The 23,449-nt window shown below is 45.6% G+C and overlaps 1 protein-coding gene across 1 annotated transcript in view; it reads left to right on the top strand.

The window, feature by feature from the left end:
- PTGFRN (prostaglandin F2 receptor inhibitor) overlaps positions 1–23,449 on the top strand; it is an 81,829-nt gene that overhangs the window by 16,802 nt on the left and 41,578 nt on the right. The window contains exons 2-3 of the mRNA XM_055584620.1: positions 17,607–17,975; positions 20,842–21,255. Coding sequence (XP_055440595.1) covers positions 17,607–17,975; positions 20,842–21,255 — 783 coding nt within the window. The remainder of the gene's footprint in view (positions 1–17,606; positions 17,976–20,841; positions 21,256–23,449) is intronic.

Here is a 23,449-nt window from a genome sequence, read left to right as displayed (position 1 = left end):
ATTTAGACAGAGGTGCTCTTGCAGAAAAGGTGGGACAGCTGACATAATCCTTTACACCGGCTTGTATCACTACCTGTATCCTCTCTACCTGTACAGAATATGCATTTTTTAGGTTTTATTGCCATGCCTGGATTGGGAATATTTTGTAAGGATCCAGAGCATCCAGGTCATTGGCTTCTCTAGCACCAAAGAAGAGCGATAATAAAACCGATGTGGCAAATTTGGGGGTTTGGATTATTGAGATGTTATCACTTCCTGAGTGATCACTTCCTGGGTGCTGAGAACTGGCTTCTTTTTTGAAATGTATTTATTTTAATTAGAGGATAATTACTTTAAAAGTAAGCTGGTCTTGCCTGAAGAAAACCTTTCGGTGGCTTGAGTTGGGGGTAAGTTGTAGGGGCTTCAGAAGGAAAGGGTTGAGACTGGAGAGAAAGTCGTAAGATTGGGAAGAGCCTGGAATGTCACCTGGAGGAGTTTAAGCCTGATGTTGTGAGTGAACGTCTGTTTTTCACTATTTCTGCCTGCCCTAAGTCCCTTGTGTCCTGTATTTACTCGATACTTTAAAAGGTTCTCATTGTTGGAGGACTCATCTCTTTTCTTTTTTTATTGGGGTATAGTATTTATACTGTGTTAGTTTCTGTGTTGTGCTGGTCTGTGCTTAGTCACTCTGTGTCTGACTCTTTGTGACCCCATGGACTGTAGCCCACTGGGCTTCTCTGTCCATGGGGATTCTCCAGGCAAGAATCCTGGAGTGGGTTGCCATGCCCTCCTCCAGGGGATCTTCCCAACCCAGGGATTGAACCCAGGTCTCCTGTACTGCAGATGGATTCTTTACCATCTGAGCCACCAGGGAAGCCCGTGTTAGTTTCTGGTGTACAGCAGAGTGATTCAGTTATACATATATATGTGTGTACACATGTGTGTGCGCGTGCTCAGTCACTTCAGTCCTGTCTGACTCTTTGCAACCCTATGGACTATAGCCCACCAGGCTCTTCTGTCCCTGGGATTCTCCAGGCAAAAATACTGGAGTGGGTTGCCATGCCCTCCTCCAGCGGATCTTCCTGACCCAGGGATCGAACCTGATTCTCCTGTGTTTCCTGCATTGTGGGCAGATTCTTTACCACTGAGCCACCAGGGAAGCCCAAGTACACATATATGTACACATGTATGTATATGTGTACATATATATATATTATTTTTCAGGTTCTTTTTCATTATAGGTTCTTACAGGATATTGAATATAGTTCCCTGTGCTATACAATGGGACCTTGTTGTTTAACTATTTTATATATAGTAGTTTGTATCCACTAATCCCAGACTCCTAATTTATCCCTCCCCACCCCACCCTGAGATTTTCTATGAATCTGCCACATTGTTCCAACATCCTTGACGTTGACCCTTGGCCAGGTGTTGACTCACCTGATGATGTGGTTCTGCACCCAGCAGGTGTGCAATAAAGAGCCGCTGAATGAAGGAATGAGATGTCAGAGTGATGGAGTCAAGGCCTGTTCCTTAAAGGGCATGTGAACTCAGAGTCATTTTCAAGTCAGTCTACCACACTGCACCCCTCTCTGGGCCTCTCCACCACCCATGGCATCTGGTGGTGTGTCTGTAAATATCAAGGATAGGCTTAAGCCTTGCTGGGGGAGAGGGACGGACAAGGCAAAGGAAGAGCAGAAAATGGGAAACGGTAAAATCGGGAAGGAGAGGACACAGCTGCCCAAGGAAAGGAGCAAGGGAGAATTTTCCCAATAGTTGTCTCAGGTGCATTCACGCCCAGATGCATGTTTAAACTCACGTGAATCTCCCATTCTCCATCAACTTGAGACTGCAAGGAGGGCCAGGTGTTCACACACAACTTGGCAGACTCTGCTGGCCTGTTTGAACACAGGGAGGATTGAAAATGGCTGAGTAGTAAGGGGTGCAGGGCAGTGCTGAGGCCTCCAGCAGCTGTTAATTTTACAGAATGTTCTAAAATAATCCTTTTGGATAGATCTTGCCTCAGCTCTTCCTGTCTCTGGTCCTTGGACAGAGAATTGTTTCAATCATGTCACGTGTTGTTATTTTGGTTACCCACCAGTAAAGATTGTCTCAAAGTGCTTTTTGTGTCTTTGTGTTCTTCTGTGGTCACCTAACTTCTCTGAACCTCAGTTTCCTGATTTAATCCTCTCAAGGTTGAGTATTAAATCATGTGAACAGGATTTCCAAACTGTAAAGCCATGCTATAAATGTAAGGTGGTTTCTGTCAATTACTGAGTCCTTGAGGGCAAAGCTTTCTGCTCGATACTTGGCTTACGTATCAGGGCTCCATCAGAGGAGCAGAGCTGCTGTGAATGTTATGGAATAAGACATCTAGTAGAGGAATTAGACTGTACAATTTTGGGAGGAGCTTGGTAAATGAAGGTCTGAAAAGGGGTCAAGGAAAAGCCAGCTCTCCTGAAGCACTGGTAGGGGTGGACATGTCGAAGCTGGCCGAGGAATGGAGAAGCCAGGCAGGGTGGGACCATGAAGAGGCGGAATGGTCTGGCATAAGAGTTTATGCAAAGACAATTGCCTCTTCATAGCTACTACCTGGTGGCCCTGGAGCCACTTTGGCCAGTAAAGATAACATTCGGGAAGAAACCCAGAGCAGAAAGAAGAGCAAGAACAAACTAGAACCCACCGACACCTGCGCATCTGTCTCTCGCTTCCTTGAACCTTGATGACCCCTATAGCATTATGGCTCTTGCTTCCTTTCTGCTCCCAAGTCTTGCATGTACTCACCTCCCTTTTGTCCAGCTCCAACCCGGAACTGCACAGGAAGGAGGACTCTGGGAGGTGTAGTTCCATATAACCATATTGACTCAGTACAAACCTACAGTGTCATAATGCAGAACTAAGGATTTGGCATGACTCTGGCCTCTCAGGATCTCTCAGAGGCCACATTGCTGGAGTGATGTCATGATTACATGGTCTGAGGCTTCCCTGGTAAGAAATTCACTTAGTTAATGAGCCAGTCTTTAAGAAGTGACTTGCAGCTGTGTTCCTCATTTGCCTCTCCTGTCTTCCTTGCCTTTCCTACTTGTAGTGCCGGAGGGAATGGTTATCTCAGCAGCAAAAGCTATGGAAAGTTGCATTGACTGAAGAGCCTGTCAATTCCCAGGGAGCGTGAAGTCTTTTTTAAAGTTTTATTTATTTATTTGTGGCTGCTCTGGGTCTTTGTTGCTGCACATGGGCTTCCTCTAGTTGCAGAGAGCAGGGGCTGCTCTACTCGCAGTGCCGAGGCTTCTCATTGTGGCGACTTCTCTTGCTGTGGGGCACAGGCTCTAGGGCATGTATAGTTGTGGCTCAGAGGCTTTGTTGCCTCTTAGCATGTGAGAGCTTCCAAGATCAGGGATTGAATCCATGTTCCTGCATTGGCAGGCAGATTCTTAACCACTGAACCATCAGGGAAGTCCCAAGCACGAAGTGTTTCTACCATCAAGTTCCTGTTTGACCTGGAGAAACACATACTTACTCTTTCTTCTCTTCCATTATGAAGGCTAAAAGAAAATTTGCAGATGTGAATGATTGCAGACTAGAGCCAGAAACTGTCGTGTAAACGCTAAGAGAGAACACAGTTTAGATCCCTATACCACCCTTCTTCAAGGTTTCCCAGGTGGCTCAGCGGTAAAGAATCTGCCTGCCACACAGGAGACACTGGAGATTTGGGTTTGATCCCTGGATCAGGAAGATCTCCTGGAGAAGGAAATGGCAACCCACTCCAGTATTCTTGGCTGGGAAATCCCATGGACAGAGGAGCCTGGTGGGCTACAGTCCATGGGATCACAAAGAGTCAGAATGATAACTCTGCCCTTCTTTCTGCAGCTATCTCAGGTCATTGAGGGCTAAGGAAGTGCCTTCTATGGTCACCTTAAGTCGCTCGCTCTGTTGTGTCCAACTCTTTGCGACCCCGTGCACTGTAGCCCACCAGGCTCCTCCATCCATGGGATTCTCCAGGCAAGAATACTGGAGTGGGTTGCCATTTCCTTCTCCAGGGGATCTTCCCAACCCAGGGATCGAACCCAGGTCTCCCGCATTGCAGGCATATGTTTTAACCTCTGAGCCACCAAGGAAGACCATGTGGTCACCTTGCTGCTGCTGCTGTTGCTGCTAAGTAGCTTCAGTTGTGTCTGACTCTGTGTGACCCCATAGACGGCAGCCCACCAGGCTTCCCCGTCTCTGGGATTCTCCAGGCAAGAACATTTCTCCAGAAATGGCAAGAAGTGGGTTGCCATTTCCTTCTCCAATGCATGAAAGGGAAAAGTGAAAGTGAAGTCACTCAGTCATGTCTGACTCTTAGCAACCCCATGGACTGCAGCCTACCAGGCTCCTCCGTCCATGGGATTTTCCAGGCAAGAGTACTGGAGTAGGGTGCCATTGCCTTCTCCATGGTCACCTGAGCCCCTAAGAAAAGAACACACTTTATAAGATTTAATGGCCACACCTGGACCTTGTCATCATTCAGAATTCTTTCACCTTTTTGATTGTCCATTCTGATATTTCCCTCTGTGACCATAATTGCTTCTCTTTACTCCTTACAAGTTTCCTCATATGTGTTGAACCTACTCTTCATCCTCACTGTTATCCCCTGATCTTGAAAATTCCTTTTTCTCCAAGCCACTTTCAGTTCATGAGCTCTTATCCTGGTGGCCAGCATGTCAGCAGTGAGTTTGTTAACATCCTAAGGACCCTCTGCCTCATTTCTTTGCCAGTCCTCATATTGTGGTTGAGTAACCCACATCAACCATAGTCTCTAAGTCTAAGCTTTATCATCTTGTAAAATCTTAAATCCTGTCCACCCTATTTTCTTACCAATTAGGGTGTCTTTACTGCATCTCAGTGAACCTTGTAATAATTTTGTGATGGTTTGCCATTATATTCCTTCTAGTTCTTATTCTAAGCCTGGTCCACAATCTCCAGGATCTAATCCCTTTTCTGCTACTTCACTGTGACACTGGAGACTAGCCTAAGGCTCCTCGAGCTTTTTTTGCCTCAAAACCTTGCTGTATTTTCACCCATCCTTTTCTCCTACATTCTGAAAAAAATAAGGACCCTGTCTTTGGCTCTTTTCTCTTCTGTATGTATGCAGTGTGTCTTTATGTGACTCCCGTGTCACTTGTGGCTTTGAATACCACCTGTGTGCTGAAGACTCTTCAGTGATTGTCTCTGGTTGGACCTTCCCCCTGAGCTTCAGACATATGTACCCACTGCCTACTCCACTGCACCCCTACTCATGTCCAATAAGCATCTCGAGCTTAAAAGGGCTGGAAAAGAGCTCTAGTCTTGCCTGATATGAATTCCTTCCTGCCATTTACTTTCCCATCTCAGTAAATGGCTTCACCATGAACCCATATGCTCCAGCCAGAGCCTGTACCACCCCTATTCCTGTCTTCCTCATTCTCCACATTCAAAACAGCAGTGCGTCTTTTCACTTTATTTATAAAACATGTTCTGGATTGACTACTCCTGAGAGTCACCGCTACTACAAGCTGAGGCCCAGCATCCGTCATCTTTTGCTTGATTTACCGTAACTTCTCCCATTCCAGTGTCCTTACATCCAAATTAGCTCCACTGTTGTCCATCTTTCACAGAGCAGCCAGGGTGGACTTTCTATGATAAAGTAAGCTTCATCATTCCCTAGTTTATGTGCTTCCCATTTCAACCAGAGTCCAAGGCCTCTGCCCTCTTGTTCATTATAATCCAACCACACTGGTCTTTTTTTCCATCCCTTGAATACCCCAGGCTTGCTCCGCTCTTAGTGTTTTTATATTTGCTGGTCTCTCTGCCTGGAGCAGTCTTACCCTGGAGTTCTGCCCCTGCCTCCTCCTTATTCAGGTCTGAAATCATTGGTGACCTCAGAGGAGACTTTACTGACCACACTGGCTAAAAGCAGCCCTTCACCATCCCCATCCCCAGTCACCAGCACATCAGCCTATTTTATCTTGATAACATTTATCAGCCCTCCCGGCTTGTTTCCCCACACACTCCTTAACTGGAGCTCAAGCTTCTTGTGAGCAGGGACCTTTGGCTGAATGTCCGCCGTGCCTAGAAGGTGCTTAGAGGACCAAATGGCTGACTTTCCAGGATAAACTGCTCACTTGTGCCCTTCATTGCCGCTTGCCTACTTTGGGGTCTCTTTCGTGCCTGTACCCTCTCTTCCTTGCATCTTGATTGTTCCTTTCTCCTGGCTGTTACTCGCCAAGTCCCACACCTCATCATTGCAAATGCATTTCTGTGGAGGTTACCAGTGGTTACTTGATCATCAGTTCAGAAGTCTTCTCTCAGCACCCATCTTCCTTGACTTTTCTGCAGATTTGAGCAACACTTTGCTCAGGTTTGATCGACACTGTTGCTCGTTTTTTTCCAAACCGAAACATAATAGGATTCTGCTCTAGATGCTGTGCAAGATGCACGTAGTATAGGAGCCAGATCCTGCCATAGGAGCTTGCAGCCTCCCAGGAGCAAGTTTTGGGTTGGCCATAAAGTTTGTTCCGGGTTTTCTATAACGTCTTATGGCAAAGTGCAGACAAACGTTTTGGACAGCCCATAGATGGGTATGTCCGTAAGGAAAACAGTAGATGTCACTCCCAACCTTTGCTTCTTGGAATTCTTGCATCCCTTGGTGGCTGCTAGGACATAAGCCTTTTCTGGTTTTCTTCCTAACTGGCTGCTGTTCCTTTTTCCTTTTTTTTTTTTTTCTGGTCCCTTTTCAGTCCTTTTCTTCCATTTGAGTTTAAATAATAGAAATTTGCCATGGTTCTATGGTTTTGTTCCTTTCCTCTTGTTTGCACTCTGTTCCCTGGTGACTCCGTGGACTTCCATATCTCTGAGATCTTCACCCACTCCCCTCTCCAGGCATGTGACTCCACATTGTTATGGGGCTCAAATATCGCGGGTTTCCATTCCTGGTGGACCTTTCAACTTGTCTGAGTCTCACTGACTGCTTTTCTCCTCAGTATTTCCTCAGCAGCTCTCGGCTTCCCTGGGACATCTCTCTCATCTCAGGTACGTCAGTGGATTCTTCTTCCAGCATGGCTCTCAGAGCTGCTGCCTTTCCACTCCCGCCCTTGTTCTTCTTTTGATTCTTATACCAACCTCCCCACCCCCATCTCGTTGAGGATTCCTGATTGACCTCCCCTGTATGTGTCTGTTCCAGCCTGCTCATACTGCACTCTCCACTCGCCCTACTCTTCACCACAACCCACATGTTCCCTCTAGGCCTTTGCTTATGCTCCTCCTCTTAACACTGGTCACCTTTCTCCTCAGTGTCCCCTGCCCAACCCCTAGCCCCCAGCCATTTTTCAAAGGCCCAGTACAAATGTTGACACTGCATGAAGCTTTTCCCTAATCTCTGTAGGGACACACCCTCAGTTTCTGTCAAACCCCTGGCACTTGCTAATACCTTTCTTTGGTTACAAATATTCTCCCTCCTGTTAGTTTTTCACGTGCCCCTAAGACTCAGTATGCCTCTAAAACTCAATATACTGTAAGTCTCTTAAAAGAAGGTCCAAGGCTGATTTACCTTCCTCTCTCACATATCATCTAGCTAGGGGGGTTCTTGCTCAATAGTTGTTTGTTTAAAAAGTCATATTGTATTTGTCTAGTTTATCTCTGTAAGGTCTTAGCTAAATCTTTTTTTTTTAAATGATTATGAGGCCTGCTCTAGTAGAACCTTATTTGCGTTTGGATGGGGTTTTGAAGTAGTGCCATATGTGACTTCATTACACATTCTCTGCTAGCTGTAACTTGTTTAATGTGTACATTGCTGCATTTTCATCACATAGGGACTGTCTAAATGAAAGCCGGCATATTCCCTTCTTGCCAGACCTCTCAGTGGCAGTCATGCAGAGACAAAGGTTTTGCATTTGTTAAGTCAGATGCTGCAGTGAAGGCCCTATGAGGGTTTATAGGTTTGACCTTGTATATTCATTTCTAAATCTCGTGTGGACTGGAAACTTCATGTAGAAATCCATAGGCCCCTAGTCTCTCTTAAAGGGCTTGTAAGGACTGGGAAAGGGGGATTTAGGTGTCATTTGACAAGGCAAAGTGAAAATACCACAAGCTCTTCAGTTTCAGTATTTCTGTTCTATCTGTGCTATTGGATTCAGTAACTTTCAATACTTTTCTTAGAAATTACTCTGATTGGAAAGTCAGATTGTTGCTTCTAGACTGCTCAGTGAGGTGATAACATCTGAGCAATAATAGAAACAACTGCAAATATCCTTTGTAGATCTTCTGTACTCTGCAGGTCTTGATTTAGAATAATGTTGATGGTAACCCAGGAAATAAAATCTATTTCCCATGGCTATCATGAAGGGGTGAAAGAGGCTGGATAAATCCAGTTCGTCTTCATTAGCTGGTCTCTCTTAATGATTCCTCATGGTTGCCAATAACGCTTATTGAAATAAACATTGCAGGGATGATTGCACTGAAAAAGTTGCCTGATTTTTCTTGCCTCAGTTCCGTTCAGTCACTCAGTTGTGTCCAACTCTTGGTGACCTCATGGACTGCAGCATACCAGGCTTTCCTGTCCATCACCAATCCCTGGAACTCACTCAAACTCATGTCCATCAAGTCGGTGATGCCACTCAACCATCTCATCCTCTGTTGTCCCCTTCTCCTCCTGCCTTCAGTCTTTCCCAGCATCAGGGTCTTTTAGAATGAGTCAGCCCTGCACATCAGGTGGCCAAAGTATTGGAGCTTCAGCTTCAGTATCAATCCTTCCAGTGAATATTCAGGATTGATTTCCTTTAGGATTGACTGGTTTGATCTCTTTGCAGTCCAAGGGACTCTCAAGAATCTTCTCCAATGCCATAGTTCAAGAGCATCAGTTCTTCAGCACTCATCTTTCTTTATGGTCATACTCTCACATCCATACATGACTGCTGGAAAAACCATAGCTTTGACTATGCAGACGTTTGTTGGTAAAGTAATGTCTCTGCTTTTTAAAATGCTGTCTAGGTTGGTCATGGAGAAGGCAATGGCACCCCACTGCAGTACTCTTGCCTGTAAAATCCCATGGACGGAGAAGCCTGGTGGGCTGCAGTCCATGGTGTCGCTGAGGGTCGGACACGACTAAGCGACTTCACTTTAACTTTTCACTCTCATGCATTGGAGAAGGAAATGGCAACCCACTCCAGTATTCTTGCCTGGAGAATCCCAGGGACAGAGGAGCCTAGTGGGCTGCCATCTATGGGGTCGCACAGAGTCGGACATGACTGAAGTGACTTAGCAGCAGCAACAGGTTGGTCATAGCTTTTCTTACAAAGAGCAAGCGTATCCCCATCCATTCTACATGATGGAAGAAAGTTGAAGGCATTTAATTATTTTCTTGAATACTTCAAAGGTAGGCAAATAGAAATCTGGAAACAGTTACCGCTTGCATATTAATTGTCTGTACTGCAAGAAAGAGCAGTAGGCTTCCAAAAGTCCTTCCTATATGTTTTTAGAATAAAGTCCTCTTCACCTTATTTGAATATGAAAGTGTAAGACATAGAGTTAGTATCACTTAAAATAATGAAGACAGTCTGTCAGAAAAAAATTTTTTAAGAAACTGGACATTATTTTTAATAATTCTGTTTTTCTATTTTTCTCCTCTGTCTACTTTATATCAAGAATATATATTTCTTCTCTTTAGTAACTCATTTTGGTTACTTTGCTGCCTATCTGATTCACATTGTCCTTGGAGAATTTGAGATGTTTTATAGGGAATGTCAAGCTGTTCCTTCTTCCCACTCAGCACAAAGACAAAATCAACAGAAGGTGGTAATATCAACAATGCAGTTGAAGACAAAACCAACCCAGCCAGTCTTTGTCCGGACAGGGCAGTGCGTGGACCAGATAAACCTGGCTGGAGTCCCTCACTTCATGGTTTCATGCAAGTTATTAGCTTGTCTGAGTCTCAGTTTCCTTGGTTCAGTGATGGGGGTGTTCTGGCATATAAGAGAGACATAGGATGTTACTATTCCTCCTCTTACTCCGTCTCAGCCTTGTGGAGAGAAATCTGGTGATGAATCAAAGTGAACAGATTACAAAGTAAATACTTGAAAAATGCTTATGTCATTTTAGCTGAAATTATAGATTCTTTGATTTATCAAGTTTTTAAAATATATGTTTTAAATTTATTTAAGAATGGACTAGAATGGTGACTCTTTTTAAAAAATTATTTTTGTATTTATTTATTTTGGGCTGTGTTGGGTCTTCGTTGCTGTGCGTGGGCTTTCTCTGGTTGCAGTATGTGGGATTCTCAGTTGTGGTTTCTTTTGTTGCAGAACATGGGCTCCAGGGCACGCAGGCTCAGTAGCTGTTAGGCAAGGGCTTAGTTGCCCCGAGGCATGTGGGATCTAAGTTCCCAGAACTGTGTCCCTTGCATTGGCAGGTGGATTCTTCTTTTTTTTTTTTTTCTTAATTTATTTTTGGCTGTGCTGGGTCTTTGCTGCTGTGTGCGGGCTTTTCTCTAGTTGCTGCAAGCAGGGGCTACTCTATGGTGGTGCATGGGCTTCTCAATGTGGTGGGCTCTCTTGTTGTGGCTTGCAGGCTCTAGATGTGTGCATCATACATCGCTTCACTCATATCTGACTCTGTGACCCTATAGACTGTATGGGGCCTGCCAGGCTCCTCTGTCCATGGGATTCTCCAGGCAAGAATACTGGAGGGGGTTGCATGGGCTTCATTAATAACAGCACACGGTCTCAGTCGTGGTAGAGGGCTCCGTAGTTGTGCCTGGAGGGCTCTGGAGCCCTGGCTCAGTAGTCATGATGCAGTCTTTGGTTGGTCTGGAGCATCTGAGATCTTCCTGGATCAGGGATCAAACCCATGTCCTGGGCATTGACAGGTGGATTCTTAACCACTGGACCACCAAAAAAGTCCCTGATCAAGTAATTTTTATTATCCCTCTCTCTTTAGTTTGTTATCTATTCTTTTATTTTTATGATTATTCTAGAGATTAAACATATATTGTTGACTTATTAGTGTCTACCGATGATCCTTTTATCATATGCAAGACCTTAGAAAACATTTAGTCTCCATTTATTTCATTCTTTCCCTCATTTTTTGTGCTGCTGTTGTCATATATTTTAATTACACATATATTTTAAATTCCCGAAGACATGATTAATATTGTATTATATAGTCCCCACTCAGTAGGTTTACCCACACACTTAACCTTTCTATTGCCCTTTATGTCTTTGTACATCTCCATGATTCCATCTGGGATCATTCTTCTCCTATTTGAAGACTGCCCTTTCGTATATCTTTTTGGTATTTTGTTACTATTTCTTTTTATTAATTCTCTTTCCCTTGTTGAGAGTTAGTTGAAAGCATATTTATTTTGCCTTCCTTTTAAAATTTATTTTGGCGTTTCTGTGTAGAATTCTCAGTTGGTGGTTACTTTCTTTCATCACTTTAAAGATGTCATTACATTGTTTTAAGAGCATCATTTCTATTGAAAGTCAGAATCATCGTATCGTTGCTCCCTTCTCTACTGTTCAGCAGTTTTACAGTCGTGCACCTAGGTGTGGTTTTCTTCGTATTTGCACTGCCTCTGATACGCAGTACTTCCTGAATCTGTGGCATATCTCTTCAGAAATTAATTCCGCCCAATTCTATCGCTTTCTTTCTCTCTCATCCTGGGTCTCTGTTACATGTTTGGCCTTTTTGCTATCTCTCATGTGTCTCTTAGACTGTTTCCTATATTTTTAATCTTTTTTACACCCTGGGCTTCAGTTTGGATATCTTATGAGTGACTGATAGTCGCTCAGTCATGTCCTACTGTTGGGACCCCATGGACTGTAGCCCAGCGGTCTCTCTGTCCATGGAATTCTCCAGGCAGGAATATTGGCGTAGCTCGCCATTTCCTTCTCCAGGATTGGATATCGTATACTGACTTTTTTCTCTGCATCTAATCTGATATCAAACCGATTTATTGAGCTCTTAATTCTAGATTTTTTTTTTTTTAGTTCTAGATTTTTATCTGATTATTTTAATAGATTAAGTTAAATGAAATCCTGTTGTCTATTTCTTTGGTAAATTAATTGTAGTTATTTTAAGCCCATGTCTGATAACACCAGTATCTGGGTCCCTGTGCCTCTGTTTCTATTGTCTGTTTTGTTGCCTTTTGTTTTCAGTCATTTGCTGCTGTCATATGGGGTGTCTGGTAGGTTTTGATTAAATATTGAAAAGTTGTAGAGGCTCTGTATGATGCCATCTTCTTCACAAGATGTACTTTCTTTTTTTCTTAGCAGGCTAAAGAGTAAGAGAAACTCACTGTCACCCAATGAGGAATTGAGATGTTTTGAGATGAGATTTCAGTATTAATAGAGCAGGTTTTTTCTTCAGCTTTGCTGTATTCCATTCTGGGGTGTTTACTATAGTCCACCTTCCTTTGTGAACTCAGAACTTCAATTTTTGTTTCCCCAGCTCCCCAGGTGGTGCAGTGGTAAAGAATCTGCCTGCTAGTACAGGAGACGCAAAAGATGGCAAAAGAAGTTATAGAGGAAAGAGACAATTATTAGAAAGTTAAGTTGTGATGGTTTCCGTATTTCACTATCATATTTAGTACTAGATTTGCTTGAAGCTAAGGCACAGAAGTGAAAGTGTTAGTCACTCATTCGTGTCTGACTCTTTGGGACTCCGTGGACTATAGAGCTCGCCAGGCTCCTCTGTCCAGGGAATTCTCCAAGCAAGAATACTGGAGTGGGTTGCCATGTCCTCCTCCAGGGGATCTTCCAGACCCAGGGATTAAACCCAGGTCTCCACCATTGTAGACAGATTCTTCGCCCTCTGAGCCAGCAGGGAAGCCCAAAGTACAAAAGGACACGCGAATTTTATATATGATGGGGAAAACAAGACTTGGAAGTTGGAATAGAGAAAAGAGAGATGACGAAGTTAGTAGTCCCAGTTGTATTCAGGTGTGTGTGTGTGTGTGTGTGTGTGTGTGTGATTGCTGGGAGGTTTAGGCAGAAATTTTAAAAACAGGGATTAGGAAGCAGTGCAGGGTTCTGAGACCTATGTAAGAAGGTCTGATCTAGTCGGGGCATGGTGATGTGGTACTGGTCCACTTAGTAATTGAGATTATGAGGAAGAGCCTTAGCATCAGAGCCTTAATATACTGCACAAAATGTGCTATTAAGGTGCCCTAATTTTGTGTTGAGTTTCAAAGGTACTTGGGCTGTGGTTTCTGGCCTGAGAGATGCCTATGTAGTTCTTACTTTCTGGGGAAAGAGCACACAGTAGGCCGTCAACAGGAGTTCAGGTACTAAATTTTAAGAGTCTTATCATATGTTTTCTTGTGTCACTGAACAACACAGTAGTGCCCTCAATAGTCCTTTTAAGGCTAATAAAGAAATGTATCTCACGTGAAGGTCTCTTATATTGATCTCTGAAAACAAATGAAACTGCAATTTTAAATTATTTCTTAGTAAAGATATTTTTCTAGAACGTGAAATGAATACAGTTCAGGTGCCAAAGTGTTTGGGACTCTTCATGTGAAATTTGGTAGAATTTGGAAAACCAGAGGAGAGTTTTGTTCTTTTTCCCTTAGTTATCAGCTGTTACGAGAGGTTTCAACTAAAGTTGGCAATGTGTGACTTTGCAGATATTCTTTTTGATTCTGAAAGAGCCATCTGCTCTATGTTTCACAAGTTGTATTTCTTTTTAAATATTATTAACTGTTATCTAACAGTATTAAAGGAAATATGTGCTAAATACCAGCTTGCTGTTAGCAAGCTGAAATTCTGTTCTCTCAGCTTCAAAATCTTGCTTTGCCCAGATGAGAGGACATCCCAGATCTTCATGTATGCCACTACGCAGGTTTCTATCATTTTCAGATTAGAACTTGATCTTTCAAGCATCTGTTCATATCTCCTTGGCTTTTCCCAGTGGCACTGTAAAGTAGCCAGCATGGAAGAAGGTACTTCTGCAGGTTGAGTTGGATGTGGGGGCAGGCGTGCCTGAGTGACCCCTGGGGAGGTGAGGCAGGCTTCACACAGGAGATGGGGCTGGAGCTGCTTCTTGCAAGAGGCTGAGAGGTTGTTGGGATGGCAATTCCAGATGCATGAGGCCCAGAAGCAGAGTCTGTGGCACACGAGAGAAGCATGGCATTTCCAGAGAACGACCTGTCATTCGTTTTGTTAGCATCTAAGCACTAAGGTCTGGGAGAGTGATAGCTGATGAAGCTGGAATGGTAGCCATGGTCCAGACTCTGAAGGATCTTGTGTATTTTTATTCATCCACTCATTTAGCAAATATTTACTGAACATCTGGTATCAGGTCCAGTTCTAGGCACTGGCATTCAGGAGCAAAGGAAACAGATAAAAATCGCAGCTCATATAGTCCTTACATTTTAGTGGGAGGAGGTGGATAATAAATAATAGTAAAAATATATGGATACACGTAAAGAGTATCATTGATAAGTGACAAGAAAATACGACAAGAATAAGGATGGGTATGTGCAGTTTTAAGATGGTCAGGAAAGGGAAGGCAACATTGTAATGAAATGTGGAGCTGATGATGGAGCATAGTGAGCATCTGAGAATGTTCTGGACTTAGCAATGTGCACAAACCCTGAGGCTGGATTAGTTCTGTTTGCTCAAGAGCCTTAGGAATTAAGGATGGCTAGAGTACAGTGGAAGGAGGAGCAGGAGGGTGGAGAAGCAAAGAGGGCCCTGTCCTGTGAGGTCTTGCCTTTTATCTGAAGCTTTGAACAGAGTAAAGATGTCAGACAACTTGAGTTGTTAAAAGATGGCTTGGCCATGTTAAGAGTGGAGGGCAGGTGGGCAGCCAATTGGGAGACTTGCAGTAATTCAGGTGAGAGGGAAGGTGGCTTGAACCAGGGGGATCACAGTAGGGGACCTGGAAGATAGAGTGAATCCTGCAGGTGATGAGGAGCCGTGAAGGACTTCTGACCAGTGAAGTGACACGATTTATGCCTTAAAAGATGATTTGGGCAGCTGTGTGTGGAAGCAGGACTGGAGAGCTGAGACGAACCGGCTGTCCCCCAAGCTCTGCTCACTAAGAATAAAGACAGAGACTTTACAAGGAATATAGCCTCATGCTGAAGGGCCCTGTTGAGCTGGTTATTAACCTGGTCAGCCTCTTGACAAGGGCTAGGAATTGCAAAGATTGACACATTAGGAAATTCCTTTGTAAACCTGCCAGGGAAGCAGAGTGAATGAATGTGATCAAGTTTATTATAGATGCCGCCTGCAAAGCAGAGCCTTACCGAATTTCATGCACTGTCACGGGGGCTCTGTGGCTCATTTAAGCCTTACAAAGCCCTAAGGGGTCATGTGTCCACTTCATAGAAGAGGACACTGGGCATGAGGAAAAAAGCATTAGGCTGTGACCCCTCTTACAGGTCTCCATTGTGACCTTCCTTCTGAAGGGTTTCTGTGAGATTTGGGATTATCCGGTCATCTCTGAAATTAAATGTAAAAAAGATAGCCTGTTTCTTTTGTGAACTGTGGCGATGGTGACCTCACTGCTGGGTAGGTATGTTTTATTTCAATGCCCTGAGTTGCCGGTGACAGATATTAGCTTAAGGACCATAAATGTGAGTGGAATTGTAAGGAATTGAAATGTCTGGGGAAGACGTGCATGTGTGTGTGCATGGGCGAGAGTGTGGAATGATGTAGAGGGTGTGGCCAAATCTAGTGGCTCAGATGAGGCTATCTGTCAGGAGGACACATTCCTTGCGCCTCTCCTGGTGTTGGCCTGAGTCTCTTCTGCCATAGACAGCTTTCTCGCCTAGTCAAGAGGGCTGCCCATGTGCTGCTTCAGAGCAAAGCATCCCTTTGGTACCCTGATCCCAAAGGAGGTGCAAATGTCTTTCTGAGAAGTTTCAGCAGAAACGAGCCAGGAGGACTTGGACTTGGTTTCAGTCTCGGTGTCTGTCCCTGAGACTGGGGTGCAGGGCATTCCTTGGATCGTAGTCAAATCTCTTCCTTGAGCTTCACCTGGCACTCTCCCTGAGTGCATATCTATGTTCAAATTCCCTCCCCCACCTTTAAAGGATACTGGTCCTTGGATCAGGGGCCCACCCTTCTCTGTGTGACCTCATCACGGTTAAGCTAATTACTACTGCAACAACCTATTCCCAAATAAGGTCATACTCTGAGGTGCTGAGGGCCTGGACTTCAGCTTATGAATGGGGAGGTGGTGGTAGGGAGACACAATTCTACCCAGAGCAAATGACAAAAACACAAAATTGAAAATAAATAATAGAAGATCCCTTTGGTTGAACTCTTCTTACATGATGGAGTCTCAGCTAGCCGTTTTATTTCATCAGCTCAACGACTCTTTCTTTCCTCATTATATTGTTGAGGAAGCCAAAGTTAAAAGAAGTCTCTCAAATTTCAACTTAGGTCCCCTTGATTTCAGGGCTTCCCTGGTGGCTCAGACAGTAAAGATCTGCTTGTAATGCAGGAGACCTGGGTTCAATCCCTGGGTTGGGAAGGTCCCCTGGAGGAGGGAATGGCAGTCCATTCCATATTCTTGCCTGGAGAATTCCATGAACAGAAGAAGCTGGTGGGCTACAGTCCATGGGGTCACAAAGAGTCGGACACAACTAAGAGACAAACACACACACACACACCCCCCTTGATTTCAGAGCCCATCCTTTCTCCTGTGTATCTTAATGCTGGACATATTCATAGAACCTCAGGAAAGAACCATGCAAGTTCTTTGGGTCCAAATTGAAATGCTTACACAGGTAGTAAACTCACTACAAAGAATGTGCCAAAGTTCATCACAAAGACGCTATCTTAAAGGACACCCATGACAGGCCCCAAGGGCTTGCCCAGAGGCCCGAGAGGTCTGTGCTCTTGGGGCGGGAAATGCCAGTGAACTCTTGGTGGTGTCCACCCGGCCCGTCCCCAGTAAGCTGCTGCATTCCTACCAATGCCAAGCAACAGGCCAGAGCACACACACTCTCACTTTGTGCTTCCCTAGCCTCATTCTGCATTTGGATCAGGGTGAAGAGTAGAGAGAAGGAAATGAGCCAGAAAATAGAAAATTAATACTTGGTAGAGTCGTCATATTTTAAAATTAATTTATAGGCAATGTCAGATAACCAGAGCTAAATCATTTTATCAGCAGGCTGCTTCAGGATTTAAAAAATTGGCATCCATCATTGTAAATCAGGTCTCAGGAGCCCTGGGGAATGGTCTCTAGGGAAGAGGGTTGATATAGGGTGGGCAGAAATGTAAATACTTGATTAGCTGTGTCCTTTTCTTTCACACAAGACCTAAAATATTTCCACATCACGTTGAGTGATCACAGTAGGTTACATAGTAACGGGAGGGAGAAAGCTCTTCAAATTTATAGTTAGCCTACTTTTAGTACTTACCTTCCTCCCTGTTGATCCTAGGAGACTGGTGCATGAGAGATACTCACCGCAGGGGCTATTCCTGGCTCGGGGTCCTTGGGGTGGGCTGAACCTTCTTCTGCACAGACACTGGCAGCGTGCTGGTCAGCGTCATGTCTTCCCTCATGTGCCTGGGAGCTGAAGCGCCCCCAGGCTTGCCACATTTATTCCGGGAAGAGCTTACTGGATTCAAGCCTGCCTCTTTGACTTCTTGTCGTTGCAGCTGTTTGCCGAGGGCGCGTGGTGAGGGTCCCTGCCGGCAGCCTGGTGCGGGTGGTGGGCACCGAGCTGGTCATCCCCTGCAACGTCAGTGACTACGATGGCCCCAGCGAGCAGAACTTTGACTGGAGCTTCTCGGTCTCGGGCAGCAGCTTCGTGGAGCTTGCCAGCACGTGGGAAGCGGGCTTCCCAGCCCAGCAGTACCGCGAGCGCCTGCAGAGGGGCGACATCCTGCTGCGGCGGACGGCCAACGACGCGGTGGAGCTGCACATAAAGAACGTCCAGCACTCCGACCAGGGCCACTACAAGTGCTCTACCCCCAGCACGGACGCCACCGTGCAGGGCAACTATGAGGATACAGTGCAGGTTAAAGGTACATCCTCATGGGAGGAGGGGATTGCTGTGCCAGGGGACCATACTTCCCTCTGCCACCCCGCCGTGAGTGACTGTGCCCGGGGCTCTGCTCCCTCCTCTGTCCAAGGGAGTAATAGTATCTTACCTGATGAAAGGCAGAGGATGGGCCAGGGGACCTCTGAGGTCCCGCTCTTCATTCCATGGTGAATATGAACTGTCTCGTGGCTGGAGAGCTGGAGGCAGCATGGTGTGTGGTGGAGAGTCCAGCTCTGAGCCCGGTTGCCTGCGCTTGGCTCCATGGCTGGCTCTCCCGTTGGTCACCTCTCTGGTCATTTTTATGTCCCATGCCTCAGCGTCCTCCTCTGGAAAACAATGCCTCCCATAAAGGTCAAAGTGAACTGCTGTTATTTAGTTGCTAAGTCTTGTCCGACTCGTTTGCGACCACCTGGACTGTAACCCGCCAAGCTCTTCTGTCCATGGGATTTCCCAGGCAAGAATACTAGAGTGGGTTGCCATTTCCTTTTTCAGGGGATCTTCCTGACCCAGGGGTCAAACCCACGTCTCCTGCATCGGCAGGCAGAGCCTTTACTACTGAGCCACCAGGGAAACCCCCAAGGTGAATTAGCACATGTAAAGCCTCAGCAGTGCCATAGTAAGCATCCGTCAAGTTAGGGATGCGAGGGTGGTGGTCACGTGGACACTGTTCATGTTTATGGGGATAAGAGATACTTCAAAGCTCATGTCTTTCTCTGTGACCTTCATGATTTAAGTACCTGTGTTTTCTAGCAGTCATATGGGTCATATGTAGAGAAAGCATGATGTGGTCACTGCAAGCTGGTGGGCCTGGCTGTGCAAGTGATCACACCTAACATAGCTGGAATATTTGGGTTTGTTTGTTTTTTCATTTTCTAAGTCCTGTTTGATTTACTCACCCATTCAGTTCTCAACCCAGTGAAGAAGAGAGGACAGGGTATTTCCCTAATTTACACACAAGGAGATGGAAAAGCATAGGTTAATTACTTGCCTAAAATCACACAGCTAATTGGTAAATGAGCAAGAACAAACAATTTTAATTTGAGGCTAGCAAAATAGAAACATTAATGTTGTTATTATTATTACTTAATTATGCATTTATTTGTATCCTGCCTTGTTCCAAAAAGAAATTATGTCAGGGTAGTAGTGTATTAAATGATCAAGAAAGCAGAAAATCTACATGATATGATATAAAAAGAAGGGGTTGATTCAGGCATTCATTCCTTCTGTAATGATTTCTTAACTCCTACCATATTCCAGATTCTGTTCCCTGACTAGACTCATAAGGGGATAAAAACAGCCACTTCCATTATGCAAGCATTAAAATGTCAAATCTACCTCTTCTATTACCTCTTCTCATTCCTATACAAAAATCAAATACGTCTTTTTAGAACAAAGTCTCTTAATGCATTCTTGCATTGGAGTTGAGTGATCCATTGCTTCCGTAGTCCTCACACACATGCTACACCTCCATTAGAGCAGATACACACTTGTCTCCATGTGTGACGCCCATCTTCAGGAGTTGGAGGCTGCAGGAGGAACTTCCTGCCCGCCCCTCCCCCCACCCCACCCCCCACCCCCCCCACCTCCCCACCCCAGTATCTTTCTGTTTCTTCTCCAGTCTTTGGAAGGAGAAGCAAGGAGAGGCTTTCTTCAGGGTCAGGAAAGCAGATGGATGGCCATGAAAGAGACTGGCTGGCTGCCCAGATGGAGCCTCTGGTGGCTGCCATGCATGATCTAGGGTCTCTCTGGCTTTCAGCTTCACAGGTCTTAAAACTGTATATATCCATGGCCTCAGAGATAACTGGTCTTGGGAACTGAGTCGTGTTAGCTGGACTCACAGACTGATGTATATACTAGAAAGTCATTATATTCATTTGCAGTAGAGATAGGACTTTGAGATATGTCCTTCTAAAAATGTAGCAGTTTTTTCTGTTATTTAAAGTAGTCCCTTTTCAGGGACATTGAATTCATTTCTGAGTGTGGAATGGCAGGAGAACCCAAGGAGATGGTGAACAGTGGTGTTTGGGGATTCTCTCAGCCAGCCCTTAGGCAAACCTGAGAGGTGGTGGTCCCTGCAGTCTCTTTGGTAGGGGCCTCCTCACTGCTATATCAAGTGTGGCTTCCCTTCCTCATAGCTCTCACCAACGCTTGCCTGATCTCCTGCCCCCTTTTTCTAGACTATAGAGAAACCCAGCCTTTTCCCAATGGGTCCTAATAAATAACTAAGGCTTCGGTTTTCCTTGATGGGTTCCTACCCTGCAGATACCCTCTTCTCAACCTAGTTATTCTTAGTCATTGCCTAGACCTGGGGGTGCAGGAAGTTCTCCCACACTTTAGTGCTCTGCGAATTACACTGCTTTAACTTCTGGACGATCCCCCAGGCTCCCTACTCCAGCCTGTGTCCCAACAAAGATATGTTGGACAGTCATGGCTGGTTATCACTGAGTACAAGCACTGTCCTGGGAACCTTCCCTTATATCTAGTTGAATTCTCAGTCAGCTTCCTGAGTTGGGTCTAGTTGTCATCCCATTTTAGAAATGAGGAAACTGAGGCACAGAGGGGTTTAAGTAACTTGCCTAGGGGTCACAGAAGTATAGCCCAAGGCACAGCTTCCCAAAGGGAGTTTGCACCACCCAGTTCTGGCAGGGGGGTCTTATTAGTGCTACCTGTTTCCTCAGGTCAGAATGTCAGCTGAGATGAGAGATGTAGTGAAATGGGCAGATGGGCCCATCTGGGCATTAGAACAGGGGAGGGGAGGAAGAAATTGTCCCTCAAGGCCTGGAGGTTGGCGGGCCCTTGCCCAGTGCTCGGGGCAGCAGTGTTCCGACCGCTCCGCTTTCTCCCCGCAGTGCTATCCGACGCCCTGCATGTGGCCGCCGGCCCTCAGCCCTCCCCGGGCCCCAGCCTGCGCGAGGGCGAGCCCTTCGAGCTGCGGTGCTCGGCCTCCACCACGTCGCCGCTGCACACGCACCTGGCGCTGCAGTGGGAGGTGCGGCGCGGCCCCGCGCGGCGGAGCATCCTCTCCCTGACCCACGAGGGCAGGTTCCGACCCGGCCCTGGCTATGAGCAGCGCTACCGCGGCGGGGACGTACGCCTGGACACTGTGGGGAGCGACGGGTACCGCCTCTCCGTGTCCCGGGCCCTGTCCTCCGACCAGGGCTCCTACAGGTGCATCGTCAGCGAGTGGATCGGAGAGCAGGGAAACTGGCAAGAAATTCAAGAAAAAGCCGTGGATGTGGCCACCGTGGTGATCCAGCCAACAGGTGAGCTTCTGAGAATTGCATGTTTTAGACTATTTGTTGTTGTTGTTTAATCACTCAGTTGTGTCCGACTCTTTGCAACCCCATGGACTGTAGCCCACCAGGCTCCTCTGTCCATGGAATTTTCCAGGCAAGAATACTGGAGTGAGTTGCCATTTCCTTCTCCAGGGGATCTTTCCCACCCAGGGTATAACCTGGGTCTCCTGCGTTGCAGACTGATTCTTTTCCGCTGAGCCATCAGGGAAGCCGGGTAAAGAACTAGGCCAGAGCCTTATTCCTCTCTGACAAGATTTCTCCTCCTCCTGGAAGGCCTCCTGTTGATGGGTGAGGGTATAAGGTGGTGGTGATGGTTTGGAAAGGATGCATTTGTTTTGTGCCAAATGCTGAGTTTTGCTCCACAGCTGCTTTTTCTCTGGATTCATACCCATGGGAAGCTGCAGGTTACATAAGACACTAAGAGAATTTTGTGACTGAAAGATTAACTCCTTTTAAGTGCCAGGACAAGGTCCAGCCTGGTGTTCAGAGGGGCTTTGGGGTGGGGCTGCCCCCGCCTTGCTCCCATGGCTTCATTTTGTTTGGTGTTTCCTAATCTCTGGATCTGCCCTTCCCCACAGCTGTTGGGGGCGTGTTTGGCTCATCCCCAAACCTCTGTCTGACTTGGGTCCTCTAGGCCTGCCTTTCAGGTCCCCTCTGATGTGACATCCCCTTGTAGGTGAGGGATTCCCTAGGGCTGGGCCTCTTCTTATCTCCTTGAGGACACAAACCCCAGAAGCATCCAACTCTGGGGTCTATATGCAAGGAGTTGTTTTCATCTGTGAACCATCGTTTTAAAAAACAATAACCAAAAACTTTCTTACTCTTACTAGAGAAGTAATTAAAGAAATGCAAAATACATTTCCAAAAACCCATAAAAATAAATGAAAAACAAGAAAAACAGGCCATTTGTGCCTCCAGTGTCCAGCAAGCATGAGTAGAGAACCTACTGTGGGCTAAGTTCTGTCCTGGGCTCTGGGGTCAGAGATGCTTGAGGATTGTGCCCAAGCCTCACAGAGCTTCTGGCTCGGCAGAGGGAAGGTGTAAAGAGACCTTCTCAGGGGGATGTCCCTGCTGGTGGTTGGATGACTTGGTTTGCTGGGAGTCTGACATTGCCAGATTGCAGAGTGCTTTGCGCTGTTGCTGCTGTCTCCTGTTTTGGAAACTGGGAAGACCTTGGGTGGACTCGTTTCCTGACTGTAAACAAGAGAGCGTGGCCGCTCTGTTGCTCAGATGGGAAGGAAAGCAGGCAACGATACACATGGGAAGTGTTTTTCCTCTGCAAGCCATGCTGTCCTGAGCACTTGCCCCTGAATTTACACCACAGCACGAGAGCTGAATTTGGTAAAAAGCAGGACCAATGTTCTTGACTGGCAGTCAGGCAGGTTGGAGGTGCCGACAAGAAGGGCCACAGGTTGCACTCACTCTTGATTCTCCTGGCTGCCAAAATCACTTTCCAGATGGATTCAGGTCACCTGCCTTTTCTGGAATGATCTGTCAGGTATATGACATAGGAAACCTTGGATGTTCATCTTGCATCAAACAACTAGTTTAAAAGGAGAAAGGGTTAAGAGTTTCAGATTTAGCAAATGCAAGAATTTCAGTTGTAAAGATTTGTTGTTGTTGTTGTTGTTGTTGTTTTTAATTTCAAACAAGCCACAAAACCCAGAATGTAGTTATAAGACTTGAACACTCTGAGCCTATTAGGCAGGCAGTAGCATCTGGCTCCTACTCAAGCCTGAGGGTTCATAGCCTTTTGTGCATGGATATCTTTGACAGTCCTTTGAAGCTCACAAGCCGTTTTCAGAGTTAATATATTTTAATTAATAAAATACATAAAGAGGATGACATAGGAAAACAATAACATTAAAATAGTTATCAAAAATATTTAAGTTAAGTTTGTTGTATAACAATATAGTGTTTTATTGCATGTGTGTGTGTGCAGTCTCTCAGTTGTGTCCGACTTTTTGTGGCCCCATGGACTATAGCCCTCCTCTGCCCACGGAATTTTCCAGGCAGGAATACTGGAGTGGGTTGCCATTTCCTACTCCTGGGGATTTTCCTGACCCAAAAATCAAACCTGCATCTCCTGCATTGGATTCTTTTACCACTGAGCCACCTGGGAAGCCCAGTGTTTTATTAATGCATTAAGTAATAAGATAGA

The sequence above is a fragment of the Bubalus kerabau genome, chromosome 6, assembly GCF_029407905.1.
Source record: "Bubalus kerabau isolate K-KA32 ecotype Philippines breed swamp buffalo chromosome 6, PCC_UOA_SB_1v2, whole genome shotgun sequence".
NCBI classification, from domain to species: Eukaryota; Metazoa; Chordata; class Mammalia; order Artiodactyla; family Bovidae; genus Bubalus; species Bubalus kerabau.
This window is presented reverse-complemented; position numbering and strand designations above follow the sequence as displayed.